The 18,687-nt window shown below is 33.0% G+C and overlaps 1 protein-coding gene across 5 annotated transcripts; it reads right to left on the bottom strand.

Moving 5' to 3' along the window:
• Positions 1–4,110: 4,110 nt before the first annotated feature.
• Positions 4,111–12,643, bottom strand: LOC122722291 (putative ribonuclease H protein At1g65750). 5 transcript variants are annotated; one of them, XM_043952721.1, is made up of 10 exons: positions 12,492–12,643; positions 12,174–12,281; positions 10,844–11,002; positions 8,494–8,571; positions 7,843–7,938; positions 6,261–6,353; positions 6,047–6,190; positions 5,227–5,334; positions 4,414–4,465; positions 4,111–4,312 (listed from the first exon to the last, which is right to left on the bottom strand). In XM_043952721.1, the coding sequence occupies exons 2-10, from the start codon at positions 12,270–12,272 to the stop codon at positions 4,278–4,280; spliced, it is 864 nt and encodes a 287-aa protein (XP_043808656.1). In that variant the 5' UTR covers positions 12,273–12,281; positions 12,492–12,643; the 3' UTR covers positions 4,111–4,277. The 5 variants fall into 5 exon arrangements, with proteins under 5 accessions (XP_043808656.1, XP_043808657.1, XP_043808658.1 ...); XM_043952722.1 differs by having other exon boundaries at positions 12,444–12,629; XM_043952723.1 differs by lacking the exon at positions 12,492–12,643 and adding an exon at positions 12,389–12,417.
• Between the last annotated feature and the right edge of the window lie 6,044 nt (positions 12,644–18,687).

The following is an 18,687-nucleotide window of genomic DNA, read 5'->3' as shown; positions in this document are numbered from 1 at the left end:
TCTTTATGAGATTGAACCAATACTCTCGGTCGCATGGCCCGACGTATACTCGCCTTGCAGCCTGTCCTGAGATGCCTTAAAAACTTTTTGTAAAACAGGACTAACACTCGGTTCATCGGCCTGGCATATATCCATTCTACGGTGTAGCATTAAATGCCTTAAAAACGCCTTGTGAAATGAAACTAACACCCAATTGATCGGCCTAATATATTCTCGCCTTGAGGCCTACTATAAAATACTTTAGGAACACCTCGTGAAACGGGACTAACACTCGATTGGTCGGCCTAGCGTATACCCACCTTGCAGCTTGGTATGAAATAGCTTAAAAATCTTTTCGTGAAATAGGACCAACACCTAGTTTGTCTGTCTGGCATTAAATACCTTAGAAACTTTTCATAAAGCGAGACTAACACTTGGTTAATCAGCCTAGAGTGTACCCTCTATTTTAGTGGAACTAACACAAGGTCTTCTGGCCTGATAGATTTCTGGCTTTTAGCCTTATTTTAGTAGGACTAACACCCGGTCTTCTAACCTGATAGATTTTCGACTTACTTATGGCCTAGAAGCTTTTTTTATATTGGCTTTAAAGCTTTTTTTATATTTTTGCAGTCCAGCGCCCGGACTTCTAGCTGAAGGATTCCTAACTTATTGGCCTAAAAGTTTTTTATTCATATTTTTGCAGTCCAACGCCCAAACTTTTAACCTGACAGATTCCAACTTATTAGCCTAGAAGCTTTCATTTATATGGGTCCGACGTCCGGTCTTCTGGCAAGTTCTTGCCTTACAACTTTTGTTTAGTGGGTTTGACGCTCGGTCTTCTAGTGGGTTCCCGCCTTGTAACTTTTGTTTAGTAGGTCCTACGTTTGGATGGCTTTGTAAAATTTTATGAGTTTGTTTGTTTCCACTGTCCAATTTCTGGATTATGGTTGGACGTTTGAATATCTGTGACACTCTCCTTATGCCCACTTCTATTAACAAGCAGTCCACTTACAAATACATGAGTAACCCCCACAAGTTTACTGTCAATGATGATTTTAAAATTATTACCTCGAGTTCGGGCCTTCTATTACTCTTTCTGATAAACTTTCAAAGTGTTCAATTTTAAAAAAAATAAAAGGATTCGTTTTTGGATTTTAGTAATTAACAGATTGATCTATTTATTTTTAAAATCGAATACTTAAATTCTTAAATTTTATATTTATCCAACTCAAAGTCCTTCCATCTATACTTATGTCAATTTTTTATTAATCTAATATAAAATAATATAAGTACCCACTCATCTTCTTCTTTTCAGTCTGGAACCATGACTCTCACTAACTCCATTATTTTATGACTAATAATACTATCAACCGTGATTAATAATAAAACTTACATACCTACATAAACACAAACCACCATAAACTCTGTCTTCAACCACACAAACCATCAACACCTACTGCAATATCAGCTCCTTCACCCATATAAACTCACATGCCACATAAATCATTAAATCTCACAACACCTACACTTGAGGGTTGGTATGAGAATACCACATAATGTGAGATGTTAGCAGAGTGAGAAGAGGCAGACAATAAGGACTATGAGAAATCTAAGAATTTTAATCACCATCTAGAGACGAAGGCCAAAGATTGAGGAGGAAAAGAAAATGGATTCCCAAATTCCCTCACAGTCATACCCATTTACTAAGGAGCATATCCACATCCCTTATTAACTCATACCCACAAAGCAAAATTTAAATCTAGAGTCGATACTATTGAAAAAACTATTGATGCATTTCTATGACTTATTGAATAAATTTATTGATGGTTATAAATTTTTAATCCCTAAGCTAATTTTGTGAGTAGAGAATGGTGTAGTGAACAATGCCAGCATAGTGAGAAATCTTTTTAGTTGAAATATAATAATAGAGCTTTTTATTATAATTATGGGTATTTCAACTTTTTATATTATTGGAATTGAAATATATTAATAAATGATAATTGATGGATAAAAGTGTTTAAAATTTGTTGAATATTAAAAATAAAAATAATAAAAAAATTTTTTTTATTTACAATAAGAATGTTTCTAGAAATTAATAATATTTCTCACTCATTTTTAATGAATTTTAAAATAAATGAATCTCAAATTTAGACGAATAAAAATATAGAAATATAAATATTTAATTTTAAAAATAGAAAAAATATTTAATTTTAAAAATAGAGAAATCGATCCATTAATTATATTAAAATTTATAAATTAAATATAATTTATCGAAAATAATAGAATTATACATAATTTTATAAAAATTTATTTAAATTTTTCTTTTTACAAAATAAATCAGGCTAAGTAAAAAGGTAAACACACAAATACAACAATATCAGGTTCTTTCTGCGATACTGTTTTTCCAAATCTCAAACACCATAAATCACTGAAATATCTTCTTCCAGGCTAAGGGCAATTTAGCTGACTAGTGTCCTTAGATAAGGGGTTTTTTGCTTTTTCAATTTTTTCTCAATTTTTGTCCGAAAAATAACTTTTTTTTAAATAAAAGTAAAAAAAACTCTATCACACTTTAAAAGCTTACCGCAATTTTAAAAGACAATAAAAAAGAATAAATTAAAAAGTATAATTTAAATACAGTACCGTACTTGCATGATTGCCGCGTAGGGCACTCAATTAATTTTAATTATAAATTTAATTTTTATTTAATTAATTATTATATTTTATTAATTATATATTAAATTATATAAATTAATTAAAATTAAAAAAAAATTAATACATTACCCCGCTTTTAAATAGCGGTAATGCATGTTTCGTTAAATTAATTTAAATTATAAATTTAATTTTTATTTAATTAATTATTATATTTTATTAATTTAATTTATTTAATTATATATTAAATTTATAAAATATAATTATAAAAATTATATTAATATAAATATTAATATTAATTAATTTAAGTTATTTATAATATAATATTATATTTATTAATTTATTTTATTAATTTATATAGTTTAATTAATTATATATTAAATTTATATAAATATAATTACAAAAATTATATTAATATTATCATAAATATTAATGGTTTTAATTTATTTACAATAAAATATTACATTTTTTATATTTATCAATTTATTTTATTATTTTTATTACAATTAATTTATAAATATTTAATATAAATATTTGTGAATTATAAAAAAGTTAAATTTTATTTTATTTTATATTTTTTCTCATAATTTTTTTATTCACTTATACTCTATAAATATTAATTTTTAATTAAATTAATATTTTTATAATCTTACAAATATTAATATTAAAAAGTGAGAATATAAATGATAACCACCAATCATATAGAACTATCTTTTTAAAAAAAAAAAAATAGAAAAGAGATTTCATTATCCTTAATATTTTTTTTTTGATAAAATTTTTTATTTTATTATTGGTATATATATTAACTCATTTCATTGTTCCTAAATATTTAGATGTATTTTTTTAATTTAATTTTTATAATTTCTACATTAATAAATATGATTAATAAAATAAATTATATATATCCTTAACGTTAATTAATATATTTATAAAATAAATTATATTAATACATTTATATATATCTTTAGCATTAATTAAATTATATAAATTAATAAAATAAAGTGATAAATATAATATTATATTATAAATAATTTAAATTAATTAAAATTAATATAATTTTTATAACTTTATTTTATAAATTTAATATATAATTAATTAAATTAATAAAATATAATATAATAACTAATTAAATAAAAAATCATTAATATTAATATAATATAAATTTAATATATAACTAATTGAATTAATAAAATATAATAATTAATTAAATAAAAATTAAATTTATAATTTAAATTAAATAAAAATACAATAGAAGCTACGATAATACATTTAAATTAATTTTTTTTAATTTATTATTTCTTATTACACTTTAAAAATACGTAAAACCTATACATTTAAATTAATTTTTTTTAATTTATTATTTTTTACCGCACTCTATAAAAATGCCGTAGACTCTATCGCACTTATAAAAGTGTGATAGGCTCCGCTTTTGGGTCTGCTTTTACCCTAATTGGAGAAAAAATTATTTTCGGATCAGGATTGAGAAAAAAAATTTATTTTTAACTTGAAAAAGCAAAAATCCCTTGGAGAAGTTACCGAGGAACCAAAAGATTCTCTCCCAAAACACAAGTTTCAAAATCTACAGCTCTAAGCACTAATATTACTATCTACATTGTAGCAAAATACGTTGCACAGCAAAATCTAAGTTACTTTCTGGCGCACTCCTCTTCAATTTGCCCATCTGCATAAAAATTGGATAGTCTGTTATGCTGGAGCAAGGACATGAAACACAACACATAACAAACCTTTAGAGTCACAAAAGTAGAGCCTGAAGATCCTCACCCTTGAGATTAACGGCCAGGTTTGCTTGAGTATCAGCTTCAGAGTTGAACTCCTAGACAAATAACAGGATTTCAGGAGCAAACAAGGGAGTACAACATAATACAAGGGTTCCAATAAGACAAATCATAGGCACTATGACAACTTAGCACTTAAAGCAGCCTATTCAAATAAATTTGCTACTCCTAAAAGAGTCATCTTGTTGATCACTTTGACAACTGAAATATAACGCAAATACATGTCATCCAAGTGAAGCAACAGATGCATTCAAGTATTATATGAGACAGGCACAAGGTTCAAAACAACCAACATACTGACTGAATGATTATCGGGATACCTTTCATAACAATATAAGCAACAACCCTTTGGCAAAGTCCAAAATGCAGCATTGTTACCAAAGTAGCCGCCAAATGCAAAAAAAAAAAAAAAAAAAAGAAGACAACAGAACCAATTATCTGCAGGCACGTGCAGATGCAGGTCATGAATTTACTGCCTAGATCCTTCTGCTTAGCTAACAAACCGAAAAATAAAATGTAAAATATGAGCGCAAAAAATAGGAATGAGACAAGGATAAACTGGCACGCAAATTTTTTCCTTTTTCTTTTCCAAAATGCGTATAAGTTTGGTAACACAGTAGTGAAAAGAGACCAAACAATGGACAAAAGCAACATGGTTAATCAAAGAACTTACAACCATAAGGAGAAAAGGAGGAAAAACAAAGATAGACATTTTATGGAGTGCTTGAATCTGTGCATATCTAAAACAACTTTTTTTATATTTTGTAAATATATACAGCACATAATTATCTGCATATACCCTGAGAACATGTTCAATATGAAATGATATAAACTTATTCTTGAGCTCGTTGGCCTCTTTACATAACCCAGCCAGATTCTGGTTTTTTATTTTCCATAGACCCTGAATCTGTATCCAGAAAAGAGCACAAGTATAAGAAAACAAAATAAGTAAACACAAAGAAACACTTAGTCATTAAGTAAACTACCTTAAACAATAAACATTAAACCGCAAGTGCATCATTTTATCAGAAACCTATAAACAAAATCAGAGATTGCAACGATTTTGTTGGCATGATCACATTTTAAACGAATGAGCATAAATAACTTATTATGTTTCTACTCAAGAAATCTATAAACAAAATCAGACATTGCAACGATTTTGTTGGCATGATCACATTTTAAATGGATGAGCATAAATAACTTATTATGTTTCTACTCAAGCGTTAGTTGCAGGAATTTGACCTTCCAGAATCCAAAAGCTGTCTGAAGTAAATGATAAGGGATCTCTCCCACATTGATTAACAATAAAATCTTCATGAAACAATTGAAATTGGACATCAGTGTAATAGAATTAAAAGAACATGCACTATCATTTTCAATTTCTTACAATTTTTGTCTATCTTAAATCTGATTGTTATTGACTTCATCACTTACAATCAATTGATTCTTGTTTCTCCCTTCTACAAACTCTTTCTCCAAAACTTACACAAACAAGAAATAAGTTCACAAGGCCAACCTAATCTTTTCTCTGCTTTTGAAACATAAATCACATTACATTAAATATAATTTCAATACTTCTATTAAAAGAAAACCAGCATTATAGGATTAAAAAATAAAACCTGCATGCAGACAAGATTTGAGTCTCCGCGGACACGAATATGTTTGAACCCTTTCCTAAGGGCATGCTTTAGTCCTAAAATTACAGCTCGATATTCAGCAACATTATTTGTTGCAGTGCCCAATCCCTCACGAAGTCGACACACCTACCAAAACATGGAATTAGAAAGGTGTATAATTTGAAGAAGTTGAGATCCAATTCAAGTAACTGCATACTATGCTTCCATCTTCAGCACGCAACACAGCTCCAGCACCAGCTAGACCAGGATTTCCCTTTGAAGCACCATCAAACTCGAGAATGCAGGATGACTAAGCATAGAAATGGTTGAGCTTTAATTTCACCACAGGCATTCAAGAATATTACATCATTCATAAATTTGCATTGAACAGAAACCAGAAAGATCAGATATGCAACCACCGCATCAAAATTGAGTAACTGGCTAACTGCATTCATACTAGAAGTATATAATATCATCCTGCAAATCAGTTGTCTAACAAAAATCATTCCATGAGACAATTTCCTACAATAGGCCATATAGCCATTAAGTCGGTCATATTGACGCACTTAGCAAATATCTACATCCTTTGGGATGAATGAAAACCTATATATAACAATTTGCCTTTTAAATTCAGAAGCATCTACTATATTAGGGCAAAAAATCTAAGATTTAGAAAAAAAAGGCACTTTTGATGAATTTACCAAAAATTGGTGCTAGAAAAAGAACTTTAAAATTTATACTCCATTTGTCACACAAAAATAGGTTTACTTTTATTTCAATTAGTTTAAGAAAATGTCATCGATATAGTTAAAGCAATAAATTTTGTTTAATCTTTCCTAATAATACCATCCATTTATATTGCACCGTTAAAATTTAAATAACTCATATTACTAAATTGCTTAGAAATAATAGATTTATTTTTTTCAATACACATTAAATAAGGGCACACCAATAAACTCATAAATAAACTAATATTTCAAAATAGAAAGCAGCTATAGAGGACATGAATTGACTAAACAAACCACATAGTACATATCTGATCCTAGGGAACTGTGTACATAGAATGCCCTTCATCAATCATCCTTGGATTCAAGATATAAAAAATAAATAAAATATATTACTAAAATAATATTAGTATCTTACAAGGACTTTATAAGATCTAATACTCAGAAAACTGTTAAGAATTACATTATTACTAATGCTATCAAATACAGTCATTTATCAATTGATCACATATGCAATTGACATTTTTTTCATTAATGAAAGGTTAGTTCCACAAACAGACAAATAGAATAACTGCAAGTTTTAAAAGCAAATAAATCTGCAGATAGCAACATACCTTTTCCTTTCAGCTAGTTTTAACTTTTATCAAAAAGAGGATTCAATATACATTTATAAGGGGTCAACTTAAACATATATAAATATACAAGGATATGTTTAATAGAAGGAGGAGAAAATTGATCCAGCGCATTTGGCATTTTACAAGTCACATCTGCCATTGTCATCAATACATAATATTCCTAAAGCATAAACCAAGAATAGAAGAAAACTATCATCTCATAAATACAGGAAAATAGGTCATCTGAAAGATAGAGATATGCTCAAGGTGGAAAATGATAAGTAGGCATCTTTCACAAATATATGAAATAAGAATCTTATAATGTACAAGCTGATGAAAGGAGAAAAATGTAATAGCCAAATAGGCAATTGGATTAAGGCATTTGTTAAATATGCACACATACAATTGAAAATTTATATATCCAGATAGTACAAGAACGAACTTCACTAGCAAAACTCACACAAACAGAAGACATCACATTAGTTTCAAGATGATTATCCATCTTCTGATGCAATTTTTGAGAAATTGTTGAAATTGAAGTTGAACCAATCACTTCCTACAAAACAATAAGACGTATACAGCAAATCAAGCAGCTACAGTACAGTGTCAAATATTCCTATTTATCCCTCCTTTATTCAAATACTCAACAAGTTATTAAGCTACAAATGACAATCAAATTGATAGTTTAATACTTAGGTTTGTAAACAGAGAAATAAAAAGGCTGAAACCAAAACAAAAAAAAAAATCAAATTCAAAGAAAATGAGAAGTCAAAACTGAGAAATTGAATATAGCATCCATCTACTTTAAGTTTTAATTTTAGTTATAAATACCCAAACTAATAACGTCAAATTTAGAGCACTTCCTTTCAAATGCCTACCTGTCCATTCGCATGCAACCTAGAGTTAAAAGGTCATTGCAATGGTTAAAAATTACCTATATACCAATCAAACTGAGAATCCTTTCTTCTTCCTTTTTTTTTTTGTTTCGAGTTTAAGTGTTAACTTCAATTTGTTGCCAAGTTCTGACTACATTACTTTATTATGTTTACATAGCATTTTACCTCATTCAACCAGTAATTTTTAATGATTCACATCTAAAGGTTAAACTTACCACTGAATTGCGCACTTCTTGAAATCTCTTTGGCGGAGAATCCTTGTACACTGCTTTCCCTCCAGAAGAAGCTGGTTGCTGAAAGCATAAAAATAGCTCCAATTATATAATAATTAGTGCCCTCATTTACAAAACAAAGTGGATGGCTCAATGAACTTGCAAACGTAAAAGCCATTCTGTAAAAGAAAAAACTGTTACATATTATAGGAAAAATTATAGGAGAAATATTTAAGGAATGTAATGGGAGAGAATATAGAATATTATGTCACAAATAACCACCAGCTGGAGCTGTATATTTGGGTTAAAATGACACTTTTTTTCCTATGACTAAAATAACCTCAGTTCGCTTGCTCATCTTCCCAGCTATTTCTCAGCATTAGCCTTTACACTAGTTAAATATTAAGAATGCATTTTTACATGGTGACTATACGAAGCAATTATTTGGATTTGTTGCTAAGGGAAGTATGGGAAAGTTAAGAAATATTTCTTCTGGCTTGGTATCCTCAAGCCATGCTTAAGGATGTCAAGCATTGGGTATTTCTTCTGGCTTGGTATGCTTAAGGATGTCAAGAATTGGGTTAAGAGTTGTGATGTGTGTGCAAGATACAAAGGGGAGCATTGTGCTTATCCAGGCTTATTAAAACCATTGCCTATTCCTTCCCAAGCTTGGCAAGAGGCTTTTATGGACTTCATAGAGAGGTTACCAAAGACCAAAGGGAAGAATGTCATTCTGGTAGTAGTTTGCAGGCTAACCAAATTGGCTCATTTTCTGCCTTTATCTCATCCCTTTTCTGCAACTACCGTGGCTCGTCTTTTTATGGAAAATATTTATAGATTACATGGAATTCTAAGAGTGATTGTTTCATTATAGAGATAAGGTTTTTACTAGCTTATTTTGGCAGGAATTTCCAAAATTTTAGAGGTCAAATTAGCCTTTGGGACAATCTAGTATCCCCAATCAAATATTCAGACTGAGAGAGTGAATCAGTGCCTAGAAAATTATCTCATGTGTGTGGTGCATTTAAAACCCATTTCTTTGGTGCAGTGGCTTCCTATGGCAGAATGGCAGTATAATGCCTCACTCCATTGTGCACTAAAAATGTGTTCTTTTGAAGCACTTCATGGTTATCCTCCCCCTAATTTTCCGTGCAACCACCTACTGGCTTGGTTGTTGATGCTGTGGACCAATTTATAAGGGATAGGCAGCACTTAAGCCAACTTTTTAAGGACAATTTGTGAGCTAGGATGAAACAACATGCTGACAAGAAGAGATCTGAAAGAGAATTTGAAGTGGGGATATAATATTCTTGAAGTCAAACATCTCTGGCTCTTAGACAATCCCTTAAACTGGCAACCAAATATTATAGACCTTACAAGTTGCTAGCTTGAGTGGGTAAAGTAGCTTACAAGCTTGAGCTACCTCCATATTGCTCCATCCACCCTATTTTTCATGTGTCTCTATTAAAGAAGAAGGAAAGGGACAATATTTCTATCACTGCAGTGCTACCGGAATTTCAGGAGGATCAAGTTATAATAGCACCTAAGAGAGTCCTTAAAATAAGAAAAATCCTCTGAGATTCAGCCTATGTCCAACAGGGTCTCATCAAATGGACCAATCTAACTGAAGAAGATGCCACATGGGAGGACAAAGCTTTCATCACTGCTCAATTTCCTCACATATCCCTTTCTTGGATGCAAGAAAGTTCTCAAATAGGGGGTATTGTTACATATTATAGGAAAAAGTATAAGAGAAATATTTAAGAAATGTAATGGGAGAGAATATAGAATATTATGTCACAAGTAACCACCAGCTAGTACAGCTGTATGTGTGCACAGCTGGAGTTAGTTACTAACTGAGATCTATAAAATCCCAGTATATTCCATATGTAAGGCATTGAGAAATTTCAATACAAACACCATTGCTTCTCTCCCTTAATTCTAACTCTCATTTTCTCTTCTACTATTCCATTTCTCTATTCTTTTGTCCTTACTCTTCTGCTTCTCCTCTTTTCTATCTCAAATTTCTCTGTTAGAGCAATAGTTCTAAAAAAAACACGTGGGAGAATCTCAACAGCAACTAGAATATGAGAACTGTGGTAATGTTAAAAATGGCATTCGCAATCACAGTCAGAAAATAGCTCAAAGATGACACAAACAACAAAGCATGTAGTAAATAAAATACTTAGTCACTATATTGATATGTTGAATTAGTTTTCACCAACAACATTCTCTTTTTTTCTTTTGTGTGTGTGTGTGTGTGTGTGGGGTGGGAGAGAGAGGGGGGGGGGGGGGGGAAGAAGGAAGAGAGGAGGAGACACGTAAGGGAGACCTAATAGCAAGTTAAATTAACCTGAAAAGGGCAAGGAACAAGTTTGCCAAAAAGATCACTTTGAACATCAGCAGCACAGATAGAATAGGCAGCATTCTTAAGCCCTTGCGAGACTAGGTACTCCTCTGCTTCCTTAGGCAAGCCATACCCTTTGAACACACTAACTGAAGGATTGCACACCTAAAAGCAAATAAATAAATAAAATAAAATAAAATAAAATATGCACAGTGATTATCAGAAAAAGAAATACAGATAGTGAATAAATGATGTAGCATCAGCATAACTGAACTAAAGAAGCAGACAATATAGAATCACTACCAAAGAAAACAAAAAAAAACAATATTGTTATGATAAGGATTAGAAAAAGTGGAGCCCAGTACAAACACAGCAGCAGTGGAACTTTAATATAGGTGGAATCATTTTAAGCAATTGACCAAAAATCCAACATAGCATTAACTCAGTTAGTAAACTTTTAAAAAATAGATATTCCAAGATGAACAATCATCCTCAATTCAAACAAAGGCAGAACTTAATTTAATGAGCCACAAAATTAAGCAATGTACTAAAAGTAGCACTTTTACAGAAGAGATCTTATATGTTAAAATTACACAAGTTACTGTAAACATGCCTTGAATTCATTGGCTCACAAAATTTAGTGCCACTCATATGCTTGGAAATTTGAATTTGTTCTTAGTTATCTCACCAATTCTCATGCCAAGTTGTTATCTTGAAGAGCGCCCATCCATATGCTTGCCATGCAAGCCATTTCTCATGCAAACTCCTTCATTGCGAAGGAAATTTAAAGACGGCAGGAAACGACTTGGTAGGCCTCCTCTCTTCATCTGTATATATTGTTTACAGCATGTAATTCAAATACATTGTGTGAAATAAAATTATCTGAGATTTTGAATTTTATTAGGTGAGACAAAAATATTGTGAGTTTGGATAAATTATTTGAGTGCTATTCTCTATATTTGTTTTGAAATTCTCCTATTGTATTAGTGAAATTTTGCAGGTAAGGGTAAACTTTTGTCGAACCACATATATATTGTGTTGTCTTATTTTATTTTATTTTCTCAAATTTATTTTATCGTGTCATATTTTGTTCCTTCCAAATAAATAACGGCTACAACACCATTACCAAGTAAAGTGAAAGTAGCAACCCAAAATTCATATAAACATAAAGAACTCCCATTCCATTAGAAATTGAAAGTAAGAAAGGGTTAATTTTTCCAACAGGATAAAACCCAAATAACCAATCACTTTAACTAATTGATTAATCTAACAGTTAAAAAGCACACATATAAAACAGCAAAAAAAAAAATTAAAAGAAAAGAAATAAAATAATTACAGAAGATCCAGCTTGCGTTTGGCAGTCCCTTAAGTTCTTATAAATGCCAACAATATCACCTTTACGTACAACGTAAAAAGCATCTTTCTCTTCCTCCATGTTAGAATGCTGAAAATACAAAGAATCCATTAGGGTTTTTTTCAACTGCATAATACTAAGCATTTGGGGGAAAAATCATGAACAGAACGTCATAAAGATTATTGTGAGCTAGATACCCTAAAACCCTAATAAACAGAGAAGAATGGAAGTAAAAATTAAAGGAGTGTAAACCAGTAGACAAATATAGACGAATAAGCATAGGAGATCAGGAAGTCTAGCCTGCAGCCTCTGCGTAGCGTCTGAGAGCTCAGAGAAGTGGAAATGGAAAAGACATCAAAGTGTGTGGGCTCTGGCGGGAAAAGTTAGAAATGGGATGAAGAAGAACCTCCTACTTTCGCACATTTTACTGCGCTTGGGCCTAATAGGCAGTGAAATTTTACTGGATCTAATTTTGCTTAGGTTTGGACTCTCATCAAAATTAGTTAACGAAAATATTTTCGTAAATTAAAATATTTAATAAAAATAACTTTTTTATTTATTAAAAATATTTTTTAAATATAAATGATTTTTTTAAAATAAATGAACCCTAAATTATAATTTACTTTTTAGAAAGTTTAACAAAATTAATTATCTCTTAAATTAATAAATTTATCTTAAAGTCCCATCAAATCAGTATTAATTTTTAATTGAGAAATTTTTATTTAAATTTGATCCATGTGGACACATAAGATAAAATGAGAATGGAACTACACAAAATCTTATACAATATGTATTTACAATTTATATTATAAGACTATATAGATCGAGTCTAATTAAATTTTTCTTTAATTTTATATTAAAACACAATATAAATTATTTTTTTTATCATTTTTTTTCGAGAATCACAATTATATATATATAATTCTCCTATCGTTTTATATATTTGTTTAAAATTGAAAAAAAATTATTTATTTATTAATTTTCATATTTTATAATTTTCTTTATGTAAAAAAATTATTTTAAAACATAAAAACCATAATTATATAACAACTCAATTAGATTATTTTCTTTGCACAATTTTTATACCAAAATGGGATAAAGATAGATTGACTTTTGATTTTTCACATGAACAAGAAAGTTTTTTTTTAAATTAAAGTAGAGTGTTTTATTAATTCAAGTCATGCAATAAAACATCCATTGCATAGTTGGGTGGTTATCAATCCACTCACCAACATTAACAATCAATCTAGTAGTTTGAGCAAACTCATGAGCTGCCATGTTTGCAATGCGAAAAACACAGCTTCAACGGCAGCAATATTGGAATTGACGTTGAAGTTGTTGAATATGTCTGGTGATTGTTTGAAAAGGAGTAAAATCTAATGATTTGAGATTCAGAAAGAAATAGAGTTTTTGTGTGTATTAGAAAACTTAGTCTGGATAGGTTGTGCTTCCCTCTTTTATTCCTTTTTTTTTTGTCCTCTAGTGACGTATAACCACCACCCTACTACAGTGCCACATGTCGCTGTCACACAGAGCCGTACGTACGGGCGTACCTGCCTGCCCATTCTCGTCAAGCGGCCATTTAATTCCTTTCCGACGCCCGTACTGATAGGACCACAACATAACTAGGCTTGCTCTCCTACTCCTTGTCACATAAGATGAGTTAGATTCCTCTCTGATGAGCCCGGGTCCTTGGTGAGCCCGGCTTGCTTCAACCGCATGTTGGGTGGTGTACTTATGGATCAGCTTATGTAGTGATCTCTGATGGATTTTGGGCTTGGCTCTTCTTCCAGGGCTCAACCTTAGCTTGGGTGCCAGTAGCCCAGCGGTCCTCAAGTGCCCCTTTACATCCTCGTTAGTTATTCCATGATTAATGAGAGGGTAAATCCCTAGGTCTCAATTATGACTGTGCGGCCCTAGGGAGGCTCTCATCAAAACATCTTTTCTTTACCCTTACCCATTTCAAATTCGTACTTTCAGTTTCTCTCTAGACTCTTCTTCTTGCTGCTTCCTCTAATCTGTCGATGTTGTAGGTCTGAGGTCCACGGTCACCTCTTCCACTCTTTCCAATTTCTTCTCTGCCGACTACATAGACACCTCAATCTATAGGATTAGGGCTCATTTTCCAATGAGAGGATTGTTCTTCCTGTTCCTCCGCCGACGGGTTTGATAGACCCCCAGCAAGGTCGCAGCTTGATCTTTTACGTCATGCAATGCAACTTCAGGTTAACCTTTCCCTTCTCCCCCTTCTTTATCGAGGTTTTTCATCACTTTGGAGTGACCCCTCGCATGTTATCTCCGAATTCTATCCTTTTCGTGTGTTCCTTCGAGTCAATAAGTCTGTGCTGGGGTTTTGCCCCTTCTGTCATTCTGTTTTCTATTTTTATTCGTTTGATTCGAGCAAATCACGAGTTTTACTACTTTGCTTTCCAGGGAGGGTTGTCCATCTTCATGGGGGTACAAAAACTTAATAAAAGATTGGGCTGAGACCTTTGTGGTGGTAGAGTTGAAGGAGGGCTATAGGATTGACTGGGATGTTGATCTCTCCTGGAGGAAGGTTCCCTAGGGCTCGGCTGCTCCTGGTGGACTAAATCTGCCTTCTTTGACTGACCTCTATTCAAAGGAAGTATGATGTCAAGAAGTGCATATTCGTGTCCAGTCTCCGGGACTGCTAGGAAGCCGGTACTCGTTAATGACTGTTTTCCTATCTTTTTTCTTTTTTTTTCCCCCCTTTTCTTTTTTTTTTCTTTTTCCTTTTTAGTAGCATTTTTTTCCTTTCATTGTGTTTGGCCTTGACTTGGGTTGATTTTGTTTTTTCAGCTTTTTCCGTGCCGATGGACAAGATCAAGCCCCCCAAGAACTTCACCATGTTCAGGGAGAGCATGAAGGCCACTTTGGAGGCCTTCAAGGTTGGTCGGTCAATTGCGGATGTGACCCGCGAGGTTTTTCATGCAGTCTCTCCCACTGTGGCAGGTCAGACTGCTGCCCCTACTTCTTCCCAGGCTAAAGGCTTTTGGTTTGTGGCCTCCAGGGCCTCCACTCAGGGCAAGGCTCCAGGCTCCAGGCTCCTCCAAGTCTCCGGCGGCTTCAAAGCCCAAATCCACCTCCAATCCAGCCTCCCAGGAGCCCATCACCATCAGTGAGTCCACTGAGAGTGGCTCCAAGGGGGGACCGAGGTCGCTCTTCTGGCGATTTAGTCTCGCTAGGCTGCTACTGTCGTCGTAATTGATGGGGCTGCTGGCAAGTGAGCCGAGACTTCTAAGGCCTCCCCTAAGGCCGGGCTGTCAAGAAGGCACGCGCTGCAAGGCCTCCAGAGACTGCTATTCCTTCCCCTATAGACAAAGGGAAGCAGGTCGTGGAGCAGCTGACCTCAGCTCTCGACAAGGAGCTCCTCAACGCTGCCGAGGTGACTCTCGAGTCTGTTGCGACTTCTGTGGCCGAGATGCTATGCGAGAAGATGTTCGGGGGGGGTCTCCGACGTTTCTGACCCGTGCTTCCTTGCTCTCACCAACCATTTGGCCTGCTCTACCAAACAGTAGGTGGCCTTTCGTTTGCAGTCTCCGAAGGACTTAGGAGATAGCCTAAGAGAGATGCTCCTCATGGTGAGTCATCTTGCTTTCCTTAGGCGTATTTTTGTAAATTTGCAATGGGAGATAGCCTAAGATCACTTGAGCCCACAGCTTATCATAGAGCCAACTATTGGACTCAGCTCATGAGGATCTCAGTTATTGGACTTCAATGTAAATTATCAGCTCCATGTGAATTTCTGCCCCACCAAAAATTAGCAAAAACCTTCTCAAGCTCTTCACACGTTCCTTTTGGAAGCAAAAACAAGGATATAACATAATTTGGTATAGCATGCAACACAAACTTAATTAAAATTTCTTTCCCAGCCTTAGAAAGAAATTGATGCTTCCACTAATGTATTCTTTTCCACACCTTGTCTCTAACAAACTTGAAAATCTCCTTTTTATTATGTCCAATAGCTGTAGGCAAACCCAAATAATTACCTAGATTACCACGGTTAGCTACTCCCAATGAGCCACAAATAGATATTTTAACAGTTAAAGGGGTATTAGGACTGAAATAGATAAGGGATTTAGTAAAGTTAACTGCCTGATTAGAAGCCATCTCATAAGTTCTTAAAATTGATTTGATAGTCCCTACTTTCCTTTCTGTAGCTTTAAAGAACAAAACACTGTCATCAACAAAAAATAAGTGAGATATCATCGGAGCATCTTGTTTCACCATGCATCCATGAATTTTCCCCAAGCCCACACAAGCTTTGATTAGACAAGAAAGCACCTCCGCACAAAGAATGAATAAATAGGGACTAAGCGGGTCTCCCAATCTAAGACCTCTACTTGGATTAATTGGACCTAATATTTTTCCTTGCTGCAATACCTTATAACTTACAGTAGACACACACTGCAAAATCATTTGAACCTAAGGAGCACCAAAACCCATCCTGATCATAACCGCCTTCAAAAAAAACCATTCTAATTTGTCATAAGTCTTGCTTATGTCTATTTTCAAGGCTGCCATACCCGTTTTTCCTTACTTCTTCCTTCTAATTGAATGCAATACTTCATAAGCTATCACTAAATTATCTTGTATATGTCTCTCCGCAACAAAGGCACTCTACTCCGGTGAAATAATATCTGATAGCAATGGTTTCAACCTATTAGTCAGCATCTTCGCCATAATTTTATACAAAACTTGACACAAAGCAATGGGACGAAGATCCATCATGGTTTCAGGATTTGCCTTCTTTGGTATCAATACCAAAACAATTTCATTAAGTTGACGAGGAAAGCTACCACACACAAGACTAGAAATACAAAACTTCGAAACCTCACATTCGATCACATTCCAAAAGTGCTGGAAAAAACCAGGATTCAACCCGTCAACTCCCGGCGACTTGTCAACACCTATACTGAAAACTACTTGTTTAAACTCTTTAAGTGAACATGCCTCCATTAACAATACATTATCAACATCTGATACCACCTCCAACACATAAGATATGAGCTCCTACAAATCACATTCCTGGGAAGAATAAAGAGTATCAAAATAATTAATAATAACTGAATCAAGACCTGAATCCCAATTATACCAATCACCATTACTATTACACAGCTGCTCAAGATTCTTCTTCTTCCTCTCCGATGCTCTCGCATGGAAATATTTAGTATTGAGATCCCCTCCTGACTGTGCGGTTGTCGAAGCCGGTCAAAAATAACCTTTTTGGTTATCAACAATTTTACAACTGCAGATAGTAGCAAAAGGATCGAATCCACAGGGAATTGATACTTACCTATTTTCCTTATCAAGACCAAGTAAATAAACTGAAAGTAAAATAAAAGAGGGGTTTTAAGATTAATTGAATTAAACTAATACTGAAAGCAATAAAGTAAAATAAATAATTAAAGTAAAGAAATTTAATAATGAGAAAAGCTCTAGTTGAAGAATTGGATCCACTTCAGTTGTTGGGATTGATCATTGAAACTTAGGTTCCTTTGTTTGATTCAATAAATTAGTTATGGAGATGGAAGACGCTTCTCACCACCATATCCCTCCTTAAGCATAAATCAATTGGGTAACGTCCTCTAATTAATTACTAATCAATAAGTTGCCAAGGAACGTCCTTGTGCCTTTGGAATCTAACAACTGTCAATTGCATAAAGAAATAGAGAGACCTAATTCTAACTACCCGAACGCATGGTGATATTGCTAGATCATGCAATTTTCTTAGTTTTTACACCAAGAGTTACTTGTGTTTGAACAATTCAAGCAATTACATACTTAAAACTATCCAAATTAATAAATTATTACCTTGCAATCAAGAATCAATTGGCCCTATTGATCTAAACCACAAAGCAACAATGGAATTAAGCATGAAATTGCATAAATATTGAAAAACAAAAGATAAACAATGTATGTTCAGATCTCTCAATCCATAAAACAACTAAAGTTTCAACCAATCTTCAACTAGAAAAAAGAGTTTCAGCCACTCATGGCTGAAACAAAACCCAAAAATAAAGAAAGGAAGAAGAAGAGATGGTGCCACTTGCAATTCCGAATGTGTGTCAAAGGGAGTGTAGAAAAAGCATGGGGAGGCTCCTTATGTGCCTTTTTATAGTTGAAAGTGTTGCCCTAGGTCTCTTTGATGAGGTGGAGCCTTCTTTTGAATTTTGAATTTTGAATCTTGATTACTTGAGGGGCAAGTATGTCTTCTTGAGATTTGGCTTCCTAATAAGCTGAATTTTAAATTCTGAATTTTGAATGTGCATCTTTTTGAGATTTGGCTTCTTGAATAAGGGAAAGATTTCTTGAAGATTTGAAATTTGAATTTCAAATTAGTCTGCTGAATGTACTTTCCTTATTTAGCACTTTTTCTTATTTATCTTCACTTTAGCTGCAACTTGACTTGGGCAAACAACTTGTTCTCCTTTATCCCTTTTTAGGCAGTTTTAAAGGCATTTTCACCAAATTA

The sequence above is a fragment of the Manihot esculenta genome, chromosome 17, assembly GCF_001659605.2.
Source record: "Manihot esculenta cultivar AM560-2 chromosome 17, M.esculenta_v8, whole genome shotgun sequence".
In the NCBI taxonomy this organism is placed as follows: domain Eukaryota; kingdom Viridiplantae; phylum Streptophyta; class Magnoliopsida; order Malpighiales; family Euphorbiaceae; genus Manihot; species Manihot esculenta.
Note: the sequence above shows the minus strand (reverse complement) of the source record. Positions and strands in the feature narration are given on the sequence as shown.